General features: G+C 42.8%; 1 protein-coding gene across 1 annotated transcript in view; it reads right to left on the bottom strand.

Annotated features, from left to right (window-relative positions):
* RASA1 (RAS p21 protein activator 1) overlaps positions 1-14,259 on the bottom strand; it is a 179,655-nt gene that overhangs the window by 73,529 nt on the left and 91,867 nt on the right. The window contains exon 3 of the mRNA XM_019531713.1: positions 14,156-14,258. Within this exon, the coding sequence (XP_019387258.1) occupies positions 14,156-14,258 (103 nt within the window). The remainder of the gene's footprint in view (positions 1-14,155; position 14,259) is intronic.

Below are 14,259 nucleotides of genomic sequence, written 5' to 3'. Positions count from 1 at the left end.
ACAATACAGCTTTACAGCTTAACACATTCTCAGTGTACAGAGAATAAAAGATCAGTAATCACTGTATTTCATTTCTCTAGGATATAAAGGACTAAAATAGGAAGGAAATGTCCCTTTTCATTTATTTGCTTTCCCCCAATACACTCGTTCTTGTAGCTGGGAAGTGCTGAAGATTTAATTACAAGCTATCCTCAGGAAATGAGCCAAGCTCCAAAGTTGAGAAAACAAAAACCTGCAGAAGCATTCATATGAATTCCAAGAAACATCCTAATATGAATAGATGGTTTCAGCCTTGTGCCCAAAGGTAAAGATTCATTATCTTTACTGATTTCTGAAGCATGCAGAACTGCCCTTAAAGAAACAGTGCCAGTGCTCTTGTGCAAATGAGGAGATTCCGATTATTTTGAAGCAAATGAAATTCTGGCAACCATGCTGACCTTCACCCTCTGATCCTAGAAGAGAGAACAGGTAAACGGAAGTTCTACATTTCAGCTCTTGATACCACCTCTTCCCACATATAGCGTGCCCCCTCCCCCATATATAGTACTCATCTTGATTTTGAAGGGGAGCCACTAGGAAAAAAAGAGCCCTTCAAGGTAATGGAGTGGCAGCAGCTAGAGAGCAGAGACAGCTTTCAATCTGCTGCCAGCCCCATTCACTGGATGTGGCCCATGAACTTGCTCAGCATGCCAGCTCCAGGACCACACGCTGCATCTGATTCAGTGTACTGGCACCAGAGCTATGTGCTGCATTTGACCTGGCATGACAAGTCCAAACCTGACATATGGATCCAGATGTGGCATGCCAGGTCCAAACCCACAAGCTAGCTCTAGATGCAGCATGTGGCTCTGGAGCAAGCTGCACTGGAACCAGACCAGTATGCAGCCCTTCAGCCAGCAAGCTGCACTGGAACCAGACCAGTATGCAGCCCTTCAGCCAGCCCACTGTCCAGAACTCAGCACACCAGGTTCAACTCAGTACATGACTCCTGGACCAGTCTGACCCAGCATGCCAGATCCAGGGCTATGTGCCAGGTTAGACTCCATATCCTGGGTCCAGTCACAAACCAGTCCCATACGCCAGCAAGATACAGAGCACGGTGGGATGGGGAGATGCAGCAGTATTCTCGTGATTCTGGGAGCCACAACAATGAATGCTACCACCACTCCTCCCCTCCCCCTATAAGTTTCTAAAACCATAATCCCTTTTCCTCACGTACATTACACACTTCAATTTTCCCCAGCTGGTTCTGGGGGGAAAGATACAGAGTATATACAAGAAAATATGATGTATTATAATTACAGGCAAAGAAGGCAGCTCTGTCTGTATTAGTGGTTGCCCAAACTTCCTATTACAAACATCTTTCCCCACCCCACTCCCCTGCTGTTGCTTGTAATTTTGTCAAACTTTAGCCTTCTGGTCTGAATTTCTCTATGCCAGATGCCTCCCTTCGGACAATTTTTTTTTTCCTGAAAGCTTCAGCAGAAATGATTTAGTCATTTTTAAAAAGGCAAAAAAACCTGTCATTTTTGCTTTTAAAACTCCTACAACTGTTTCACTGGCCATGCACAACCTAATTTCAGCAAGTTAACACCTGGCAAGTGCTCTTATGCAGAAGTAAGTGAAAGATGAACTGTGGTGCTTAGCCTTCATGCATAGTGTTCCACATTCTCAGTTTTCACTGATAAATTCCCTGAGTTTTTTTAAATCATTCAGTTTTTTTACTGGTTTACACTTGTTTTTCAGTTCAAATCCCTGTTAACCAGCAGGAGTGGCCCATACAGAAACCGCATAAGTCGATGGAAACTTGTACACATTTTAGTATGCTGACAATTCATACATGTTTAAACTGTTTTTACATTTATATTACAGCAAGATACAGTTGTACTCACCAGAAGTACCATTATCCTACTGTTGCATGAACAAGGATTTAAAAAAAGGAAAATAAAGTCCAACTTTTGTCCAACAATATTTTTTAACTTAAGTTTTTTGTGTTAAAAAAAAAATCAGGTTTTCATAAACTGATTTTGAATGATTAGAGAAAGCAAAGAACAGTAAGGTTAGGCAAAACTTTTTATATACAAATGTAATTTTTGTCTCTCATCAAAACTAGTAATTTTTCCAGAAATTCTTGGAATGGTTTTCTTAAGGGTATCCTCACTCATGTTGAGCCTCTTGCTCTCTTGGATGTAGTCCAGTCTTGAAAATAAGCGTTCTACATCCACTGATCCAGGGGGTACACTCATAGCTCATTGTGCAACTTTACTAAAGTTGGGAAGTGCGTCTTGGTGGGTATTCCACAAAGCCAGCATATCCAGTTCCACATGGTCACAGATAGACATGTTCATGTAGGTAGCGTATCCACTTTTAAGATGAGAAATGTCATCTTTGGTGGCAAATGGTTGAAACACTCTGGCACTGCGGTTGTAGTTTGCTGCAAAATTCACCTTGAGAAAGGGGTTCAACACCTGGATAACATTCCGTAAAGAATCTTTGGTGCCAAACGCTTCTGGGTTGAAATTATGTATTACAGTTGCCTGCCATTTTCTGCAGAGAATACTGTTTTAAGTCTTTGAAAGCTTTTTTGGTTCTTTCATATTCCAAGGTCAGAGGGACTTCAATAAACAGTTGTGTTTTCTCGCCATACGTTTCTGTTGCAGCTTTTGTCTTCAGTTCAGATGATATTTTCATTGTCAGTATGCGGTGAACATTTGTATTAGAAAATGTTGTGTTAGCAGCAGAAGGGGAGAACTCCAGTGCTTTTTGCATTGAAAAAGACAGTGAATCCAAGTTCTCAACAATAAACACGACCTTGGTGCACAGAATCTGGTGGTCACTGAGATTATTTGCCTGTTTCTTTCGAGTTTCTGCTTTAGCACCGGCAAACTCAGGGTGATCTAAAAGATGAATTAGCATAGTCTATGCCTTATTTATATGCCATGCCACCAGGTAGAAACTCATCCACTGATGTGGCATAACAGGAGTTGGTAATCGGCAGTCAAGTTTGCAACTGTCTCACACTTTATAAAACAAAGCCTTCAGTTTGTTTGCATGCTCGAAAAGAGCCCCAAATCCAACAATGAAAAATTTCACTTCTCTCATTTCTTCAAAAGTTGTGGCTGATGATAGTGCAACATGAATTAAATGAGCAGGACAAGTAACTCGTAATAGGTCTGGTCTGTGACTGAGTTTTATCTCCTGTGAAAACTTAGCCATATAGAAGGCAGAATCCGTGTTAGTGGTGGCCACACTTTCCCCAAATCAGTTGGTACATCTCTAATGTTGCATTTAATTGCTGCATGGATGCTTGGGCTGTCAGTAAATGGAATGAACGTCACATCAGCACAAAAATATTCTGGATTTTTGGCTTTGAAATAAAAAAATGAAAACAAAAACCCGAGAATCAGGCAGTTCAAAGTGTCAGGGGATTCATTAAAAATCAAACTAGACACCACATTTCCATTAACTCTTTCAATCACTTTAGATACTGGAGCTTCGTTATTTTATTTGAGGTACTTAAGAGTGAGGTTGCCTGCATTAGAAAGAGTTTTTGCTTCTGGACAGTACTCCTACACAAAGTCACCAATTGGTCCCTTCATGAGAAATACTGGTTGCCCAGCAAAACAAGCAGCACACACAAATTCATTAGCACCTGTTATCGAGGATTAATCCCTGTTATCCAGGATTTTATTAACTGGAAAACTGTTAACTGGAATTTCAGCAGAAGGGAGCACATGGCACCTTGTCCTGCCTTTCTCTCCTGGCTGCACTTTTGCCCCTTCCCCCTGCTGGAGCAGCCTGGCTGCCCTGGGGTTTGGGCAGAGGAGGGAGTGGCACATGGCTGGATGCAGGGGTGGGGATGGGAATGACCCAACCCCAGCACCAACTGCCCCGCCCAGGGTGATGAGCCCAACACCCCCAGGCAGCAGCTCCAGCCCTCAGGAGTAGCCGGGTGCAATGCCCACCACAGGGAACAAAGCTAAGCTGTCCTGCCTGCACCCCCTGCCCCACCCTGGGGCACATAGCTCCCAGCGCCCGGGCAGGGCTGCAGTCGGAGCCACCGGGTAGACCTGTCAGTGGGTGCAGGGTGAGGCTCTTCCTGCTATGCACGTCCCAAGACTGTGCTGGGGGACTGTGCTGGGCTCTTCCTGGGGGGCACATGCCCCCAGATCTGTGCGCACGATAAGGGCCGGCCGCCCTGCAGGCTGGGGCTGGTGGTAGCACCAGGATCTTCCCAGAACTCTGGGTGGGCGGCAGCCTGCTTTTGTCCCGTGGACAGATCCGGGGGTCTGCGCCCCCTAGCAGGGTTATGGAGCTGTGCTGGGCTCTCCCCAAGGGGTGCGGGCCCCCCGATCTGCGTGCAGGACAAAAGCAGGCTGCCGCCCGCGCAGAGCACCACGAAGAGCCTGGTGCCAATGCCAGCACAGTCCCCCAGCCCACAGACCTCACGGGGGGGGGGGGGGTGGCAAGACCCATGCCTCCCCTTCCCACCGACAGCTCCCTCTTTGCTACCTGCTGCAGGCCTGGGAGCAGCAGGCTGCGCCGCATCCCTCCCCCTGCCCCTTCCCTCATCCCAGCCTTCCTCACCGCCAATTTTTCCCCCCTTCTTCCTTTAATCCCGATTTTATCCCATTTTTTATGTTTCCAATATAAACCCCGAAAAATTCCTGAATTTTTTTTTTAAAATAAAAATCGAGAATGCAGAACACTATTCATGCATTAAGGCCTAAGCTACTTCAGTTTAGCTATCACCTGCCGTAAGACAAAAGACGACAGTTGCACAGAGCAACTGATATTCAAGAAATCCCTGCTCCCTGATAACTTGTTGCATGTTTGAAGAAGTTACAGCACCTATGCTTTAGAACAGGACTTGAAATGTGATGGGAGGGGTCTTTTCTCTCTCTTTTTTTTTTTTTAAATCTCCATAACCTTTTGCTGTTCCATGGAGAAAACCAAACACATCTGGTCAAATTATGAGCTTCTGAAAAAGATGTGGCTTTGCTTATGGTCATTAGAAAAGGTTTACAGCAAAAATTCTGACTCTGCTTGGAGTACTCTCTCTCAGGGATATGGAGCTGCACATAATTTTCCACACTTTCTTTTCCTGCAGCTAATATTGGCTGAAAGTATGAGCTATAAAGTGAGGAGAAAGAAGACACAAGAGTGACATGATCCCTTTGTGCCCTAAAATCACAGAGGAAACAGTTTTAGCTCAAGAAAGAAGAAAAATATACTTGGGAGCTGAGGGAAGTGAAAGAAGGAAAAAGACCACTGCAAGGTATAAATATAACATTCATGAATATTTGTGAAGCTTGGACATATTATGACACACTACATAAGAAAGCTTTTAAGAAGTTAATAACTGTGTTTTCAACAGAGAGTCCAAATAATGTACAAGTTTCTAGCTAACAAAATAATTCATTTATACATGGTAAGAAAAAGTATTACTCACCACCTGACCATATTTAAAGTTTCAGAAAGTCTAAAAGACAGCATCTGTGAACTGGTAAGAGCTGCTTGCAACTGAGTAACTAATCTCTCAGCATGGAGAGGCAGCTAAAGAAGTCAAATAAAAAAATTCAAACAAGTTCTGGAATGTAGATAAGTGATTATATATATCTTACAGATGCTGGCCAAAAGTTACTTTTTATTTCAGTAATATGTTTTCTGAGTAGAAAGTAAAAGAAAGCTAATTCCCTCTTTTGGGATGCAAAGGCAGACACATCCACTGTTCACAGAAAAAAAAAAAAAAAATCACTGTGTTCATTTGATTGCAACCACGATTAGGAGGGTACAGCAATCTTGTCTTGGCAGCTACCTGGAAGCAATCTCTGATAGAGAACTGGGGAGGGGAAGTAACAATTTGGCAATGGTTTCCATTAGACCACACATCCCTTTTCCATAATCTGTAAGATTAAATGGATGGTGAAGAATTTTGAAGAGTCAAGTTTAAGCATGATTTATTCCTTAACAGATAAGGACAGAGGAAGAGAACTAATTGGTTTTCAGGTCCTTAAATAGCAACGAATTCTTACTTCATAGGTATATGGAATGCTACTCATAAGCTAAATCTAGGGTGTAAACCACTGAACCTGTTAGCACTTAATTATCTGTGCTTGGGCACACATTTTAAGATGCATACTCTAGACTTGTTTAGCAAGAAGACTTACTGGTCTGTGGGATGGGCAGTTTTATCTTTCTAGTCCATCTTAATTGCTGTTAGTGCTTTGTTATTTGCAGCCCAGAAAAAGACTAAAAGTGCTACCAGCAATAAGGCTTACTAGGCACCTTTAATAAGATGTGAGAGCCAAGCAGTGGCTGAGCATACAAGTGATAATGTAACGACTATTAAGGAGGTACAGTATGAAAAGGAGAGAGGAGGCCGTCTCCCTACAAAGTAAGCATGAGGCTTAAGCCCTGCCCAACCTTACCCACAGTTACCTTAAACAGCTTTCCTTATTAACACAAAATAGTAATAAAATAAAAAATGACCAGGAGAGGAACACCTAAAAGACAAACCTGCTGATTGAACTTTTGAAGAAAAAACTGCTTTGCCAAAGTATATGGAAAACAGTTTGGGAGACAGGGCTAGCTAATTTGAAATCCACATGAAGAACCGTTGCCAACTTATGGTTTTTTTGTAAAATGCTTCACAAAGAAAGCAGTTAACCTTCAAGGAAAGTGGACACAGAAAACAAAATACAAAAGTAACTAGCTATTGTCAGGGAAAAGAAAATCTAGTCAGATAACCATGAGAGTCCTAATCATCAGCAGGCCTGAAGATTTTACGTTCTCCAGCAAAACTGTTCCACAATATATTAATGCAACTACAACAGTGTGGATTTAGTCAGAGATGTTTTATACACTCTAGCCAACCTAGTCTAAGGGAAAAGGGAATAATCTGATATCAGTATAAAGGTGTCATCTCACTACCAGCTTTTTCCTGAGTAAAAAACAGAGAGATACTGGTACAAAAAGCAATGTAGACTAGGCTTTGTACGCTACAGAAATCATTACTGAACCATGGAGTAACAGAACTTTACAACTTATTTGCCATTAATACATCTGTTGCAGGAACAGTTCGAATGCATCTAACTATCTCTTCTATAGTAGAAATCAAACCCTGTTGAATTCAGCTGCAAAAGTTCAGAAAAGGCTCCCTAAACTGGAAGGAGAAATTTATGCGAACTTCAAAAATCTCTACAGGAAGCTCCTTAAACATATTAATACAAATATATAATAAGGAATACTAATATCAGATCAAAAGAGACATGTTTAGTCCTTGGTACATAAAGAAAAACAGTAACTAACCGGGATTAAAAAAAAAATATTTCCCCAATAAATTATTCCATAACCACCCACTTCATGGAAACTGCCACCTTCTTCGGAAGTCTCTGGTAACAGACTGACCAGTGAGAACTAACCTGACAAGTCTAAGTATGACATGCTTCCAATAACAATCCTCAACTGCAAACTGTACAACTCATTTTAAAAACAGAACTCTGAAAGAACAATGAACTCTCTTTTAGTTTAGAATTTGCAGAGCAGATGTTTTGCACAAAAAGTATCCAATATCTACAAAGAGCAATTTCAAGCACGTGGAAAATAAGAGTAGGCAAGCATGCAATCAAGTTTCACAGTTCTTGCTCATATAGTTGAACAACAAGGAAAATGATGGGATTTGGTTTCATGTCCCTAATCTGGGATGGAAATATCGTAAGTCAAGAAATTTTCCCCCAAACCTCACTATACCAGTGAGATAAACAGCAAGGAGGAGATAAAAGGAAATCTATACAGATGGAATGAAAGAATTTTGAAAACCTTCCCAAGGCAAGAAGGAAGTAGGAACAGATGTATGTATGAGCAGGGCTTCCACAGGCAACTGAGGAGAATGCACCTGGTTTACAGAGAAAGAAAGAGAGGGAGGCTGAAACAAAGGGAGGCGAAGACATGACACACTGGGCTGCTCAAAAAGATATAGCTAACAGATTAAACTGTTAAATTCTGGTGTATATACTATGTAAGAATGCTTTAAAATACAAAACAGGAATTTGGGAGTTTTTTAAATAAGAGTCTCCATTCATAGTTAAGATCAAATGCCACTCCACTGATTTTAAATATGTATTCTTTAACCAAAAACCTGCAGATTTTCATAAAATCAAATGCTGAATTCTTTTTATTTTTAGACTGACTTACCATTCTTACATTTTTCAAGGGTGAAGTGCAAATGTAACTAGCACCTTAGAAAATGTAACTGGCATCACGTTCTTTTGCTGACACTGTTTTAAATAGCAGAACAGCCGTGTTAAACACTAAGTAGTTAACATCTCATTTCTGTTGCAGTGAATCAAGTGATAAATAGTTTCAAGATACTGTTCTGTACACACGCATATAAATCATGAGATCTGTCCAAAATGTTCATGCTATGCCAATTAATATAGCCAATGCCTTCTGATTCCATAACGTTCTCCGACGCTGTGCATTCTAATGTTTTATCTTTCTTGTCTAATATTAAACATAAATTAAATACTAAAAATTACCATAGCTCCTCAATTCGGAGAATTATTTTAATCCAGTATTATGACAAGCAATTTAATTCCAAAACTTTTGTCTCCCCAATTCAGTTTGATATAAGCATCTTTTGATGGTCACTGCTTACAAAATGCACCATATGAAAATTAAAATTTCGTGGAAAATACTGCAATTTCTACTGCTAATGCCACTGACACAGTTAAAAGAAACACCATAAACCTAACAAGATTGTTTTAGATTTGGTTTATTTTAGATTTGTTTTTGATTTTAGTAAGGAACTGACAATATGAAACAGTTCTTGTGATTTTCACAAGTCTCAGTATTAGACTAGAGATCAGTCCTTCATAAATTTAAAGAAAAAAAAATTCAGGGCCAGGGACTAGAAGGCAGTGGCAAGACATTGTGAGGAAGGAAAAGAGGAAAGGCAGTTTTCTTTTCCAAACATCCTGTTCCCACCATCCAGTAATAAAGGACGATACATATTTTCTATTAAAAATTCTGGAGCAAAAAATACTGAAACCTACAAGGCTAAAGTTAGTCTCGCTTGGCGCATCCGCACCTGCAGGCACGTGTGCTTGCAGCAGCTCAAATAGGAATGGCACGAATTTGAGCTGGGGATTTTTGCCTCATTGCATGTGGTTTTTGCCTCATTTTGGTGTGTGGCAAGTTGTGCCACGTGGGGCAAAATAACCCTACCCAATTCCTCCCGGATCTACAACCATGGGAAGCACCTGTGCTGGCCCCAGCGGTATAAAAAGCTACCCTGGCAAGCAGCTCAGAGCTACTTGCTCTCAGGAGCTTCCCGGCCAATAAGTATCTGGGGACCCTACCCCTTGTGCCAGCTGGACTGCTGAAGCAGCCCTAACAGAGTTCCCTGCACCTTCTATCCACTGCAGTGGTCTGGCAGTGGGGGCTGCTGCCTGGCTACGACCTGCCGCCACCTGGGACAGCAATGTGGTCCCAAGGCTGCACACCTGCCAGACCCAGACAGAGACTGCATGGCTGTAGCAGAGCCATCTGCACCTCTGGGCCAGCTGCCAGCAGGCTGTTGCTGCACAGCTGGTGTTTGTGCAGCACTACTGCCATGTGCACCACCACCTGGCTATCACCCAGATGTTCTCAATGCAGGCAGGACCTGGTTCGGTGCAACATATGGTCCACATGAGCAGCACAGGGCCCCGAGTGACAGCTCAAGTGGTGCAGAACCGCCTGAAGCCGTGCTGGGCCCACATGATGCAGCATACAGCCCTGGGTGCCAGGCAGCCTGGGACGAGCCGCACTGCCCTGTGCTGGGGAGTAGGGGGTGCCAGGAGGACCGAGCACCTCGATAGCTACTGCGGGAGTGAGCTGTGGGCCCTGCAGGAGAGCTGTAGCCACAACAACGGCGGCTGAGCCCTATGGGGTGGGGCAGGTGAGGGACCCACCCTCCCAAGCAGGTCCCCTCCCCCAGTCCCCTGCACCCACACAGCCCTGGCTCCAGTCCCTACTTACCTGGACGGGCCTGGGTCCAGGTCACTGCACCCTGTACCACTCCATGCTGCAGTACTGGGTCAACAGGCAGCCATAGAGATGCTCTGGCCAGTTACCAAAGCGTCTCTTTTGAGCACCCCGGCCTCCAGTTCCCTCAGGCCATGGTTCTGGACTATGCCCTGCCCCATGTTGTCTGCAGGTTTTGTTTAGTATTTTTCTGATATCTGGATATCCAGGTATCAAATTTTGAGTCCATGCTGTAAATATGCAGTGTGGAGAACATTTTTTTGTTCCTGGCTATCTTGACACATCTCAAATGGCTTTGAGAAGTGGCAAGATGTACATGTGGGCTCATCTGGACGCGCCCACTCTGGTTATGCTAAGAAAGCATAGGAAGCTGCGACATTAACCCAATCTTTCACCATCTCAAACAGCAAGAAAACTGAGATACGAGAGACTTTCCTGTCTCTAATAGCCAAGAAGACTGAAAAAACCATATTCCTCATTTCTCCAAGTAGGAGGAATACTTGCAGCTTCCAACACAGCCTGATTCCTAGCAGAGTACATTTGCAGCCTGATAGGAAGTGTACAGCTTGTGCTTCCCTCCCACTCTAACACCTAGCTTCATAGTGACTGGTTGATCTGAAAACTAAAAATGTACCTTAGACAGTATTTACTAGTAACCACGTACAATCTAGGAAGAACATATCTGGCTTTTAGATTTCAGGCACAGTTTTCTACTCCAGACTAGGAGTTAAGACAGTCATCTTTCGTATACAAAATGAGGAAAAAAACAACTCTAAGTTAATATTAAGTCCAGGAATGCTAACACACACATTAATTTTCAAAGTAGACTCATTGCAAGGTTCAATAACCAGAAGCTCCAACCATGGGCTGAAGTGCCCCTTGTGGTAGTCCCTGAATAAGTGGGCTTCCAGCTCCACCTAATTCAAAGGTCGACTAAGATGCTTATAAAAGGGAGTGGAAAGAAAGTACTTAGAGGCCTTTGGGATATGAAAGATACTACTGCCTTTTCCTCTTCATTTCTCCCTTCAGAGTCAGGAGAAAAACATGGTCAAAAACAGCATGAAAATACCTCCAACCTCTCATATGTATAAAGAATATTTGTAGTTTAGGAATGAAAAAATTACATTTTGTTGGCATGACCACATAACTGAATTATATAGAAAGTACACCCCACTGCAAAAGCATCTAAATTAATTTGAAGGAAAGTGGAAAAGGGAAGACCCTGCGGTCATCTTTAAACTAGAGGAACATTAAATTGGTAAAGTCATAATTTAAAAGGCAAGGTGTAAAAGAACGGTAATTTAGACCTCATATTGGTCCTGCTTTATTATTAGTGCTGTAAAAGAATATAGATTGTCTTCTCCCTTAAATGTCACAGTTTAAGAAAGTAACCACTATGCAAGACACTGTTTACTTATAACCTTATGATTTAAAATGTCTTCAGGAGCGTGCTAAACACCAGTCTTGTAAGGGCTAGTCGTATAGTCTGACATACATGAGTCAGAACAAAGACGCATGCTCAAAAAAACAAGTGATTAAACTGCAGGGAAGAACACTTGCAAAACAAAAAAAAAGAACAAAATGGAAAGGATAAAAGTTACTGTTAAACTTAAACAGCTAAACACTGAAAAAAAGATCAGAAACAAAATCAGAGAAGTTTTTGTCTGGCCCATTTCTTTAGTGAAATGTCAGTGTCACTGGTTTCCCTGTACAATCAAGCTTGTGAGTCACTCACTGCAGCAAGAAAAAATAAAAACAACGTGATATGATTATGAAGTTAGATTCAGAGGAAGGTATCACTCCTGAAATACCTCTCTGGAAATTTATCCCATTTTCAATAGCCATCCCTTTTTTTACACTTTAAAGAAATGTTTGAAATTAGATTAAACATTTCTACCCCAACATGTTGGCCCTGATCCTGCAAAGATCAGGGCCACATGCTTTGCTTTAATCATGTGAGTAATCTAACAAAAGAATGCAACTGAAGTAAGTATGTGCTTAAAGACGGCAAGATTGTGGCTTTTGTAGTCCTCTAATAAGATCCATTTATAAAAAACCAGACACTTCACTATTTTGAAGTAGTTTAAAAGCATGTAAGGCTTAGCACAAGAAATTACGCTGCTAGCATATACATTTGGTGTTCCAATCAAACTTTTAAAAAGTATTCATGTTTATAGGTCACAATAAAATGTATTTAGAAACATGAGTAGTCACTGACTTAAACAACCACCCAATCAACCATTGTTACAAATCTGTTGGGCATCCATGTGAAAAGTATGCAATATTTAGTTCTTGCAGCAGAAGAGAGGAAGTTTGGTTTTGTGGAAAGGAAATCAAGACCTCTGTCACTAACTTGCCATGTCCTCTTACACAAGTCACCTCACCTGCCTGTGCCTCTATTTCCCTTCATTTTTTGTCCCTCCTGTTCCTTCACATTTTGATCTCTCTAAGGAATAGGGTGGCTTTTCATATGCATTTGAACAGTTTTGATTTCATTAAGAACATTATTCTTAGGAATCAAGTCATAGAAAATGGAAAACACAATCAAGGACAACTGGAAAGGTTAAAGAGCTGTGTGTGAAAACATATCTCTGCCCTCCCTTTTTGTACAACAGCTCTGCTGTCTATCATCCTGAACTCTGGAAGAAGAGACTAGTAACATGGAAAGTTTAAGCTGTCTCTGAAAAGATGGAGCATCTTTCCCACTTTGTATTAACATTAGACAAGAACCCTCACAAAAGTACACACAGTCTTGCAGAGCTAGCAAGAAAAACACAAAAGACTATGAATAAGTACTTTTTTTTAAGGCTATGAAAACATTATGTTATTTCTAGACAAAACAACACCAGTAAGGGGTGCCTTTTTGCATTCATTTGACAGGGAAGTGGGAAGTAATAGGGATGGGAAGAAGCTTTTAAAAATATGAAAGCTCATAAACATGCAAGAAGAATTTTACACTGAACTATTGTGAGAACATAACACACAACACTGAAACCAGACCACTTCCCAGATCCCATTAACACACAGGATAAGAAATCCAGCCAGAACCCATCTAAATAATACTCGCCATTGCAAATCTGCATTCCCATTTTACATCTTGCCCCTCTAATGCATCTAATATATGAGGCTTCACTCTTAGGCATTTGTTTATACCCAAATACCAACTTTATTATTTCAGTCCCTGAAAGACTTGTCTTTCTGTAGGGCATTGTGTGCCCCAAGGTAGCTGCTGCCCTACAGACAGGTTATTAGTACACCCAGCTTTTTGCCTGTGTGCCTGTTCAGAGTTCTGACTGTATGTCTAAGTGTAAGCGCACAGGCAGTGGGAAATCGAACATTAGTGACACCTGTAACAACTGTCCGGGATGTCCTTTATGTCATCAGCAGTGAAGGAATCCATGGTAAGCTAATGAAAAGGCAAACATAGTGAAATCCTACTACAAACCACCACTTGTTTGGGGTTGGTTTTGGGGGCGGAGGAGTGTAGAGGGCAGGGAGGCAGTTGGGGTTTTTTTGTTTTTTATTGAAGCCCAGTTCTTTTCAAGTATGACCTAACTGCATATGAACTTCTTCCAAATTAGCCAGGCTACAGAAGACTTCATTTACAAAAATTTGCCTCCAGTTGCCCTGAAAACCTACACATTCTTACTTGCCTTTAAAACCCCCAGGAAGACTGGCTGATGAGGGGGGATGGGAGGGGGAGTATATGAGCAACCCCAAGCAGGACAGCAGGCCTCCCGCCTGCTTCAAAATAATTAAAGTCACTTGCAGATTTTCGTTTTTGTTTAAGGAAAAAAAAAGGGGGGGGGGGGAGGGTGTCACGAAAGAGCCATTCGGCCACATCAGAGCTTTCTCCCGGGAGCACCCAGCTCTGTCGAAGCGCATGGAGGCAAGGAGCCGCTCGGCCCAAAAACCCTAGGAAGAGGAGGAACTTCCCGAGAGCTCATCCCGCCCGCGGCTGGGACGGGCGTCCCTCGTGGCCGGGCGCGGCCCACTCCCGCACCCCGCGGGCCATTGTTGGCGCCGACACCGCGGACTTCCCCGGGATCCGCGTGCGGTGGGAGGGCAAAACTTGCAGCCCGGCGCGGACGCTGCCACGCACATCCCCCGGGCGGGCGGCACTCACTGGTTGGTGGGGGGCGCGGTGAGCGGGATGGCCACCTCCTCCTCCTCGTACTCGGGCCCGTCCAGCGAGTCGCCCTCGTCCGCGGCGCCCAGCGGCGGCGGTGG

This window comes from Crocodylus porosus, unplaced genomic scaffold (assembly GCF_001723895.1).
Source record: "Crocodylus porosus isolate Cpor-Errol unplaced genomic scaffold, CroPor_comp1, whole genome shotgun sequence".
NCBI classification, from domain to species: domain Eukaryota; kingdom Metazoa; phylum Chordata; order Crocodylia; family Crocodylidae; genus Crocodylus; species Crocodylus porosus.
The sequence above is the reverse complement of the archived record's forward strand: the minus strand, read 5'-3'. Positions and strand labels throughout refer to the sequence as shown.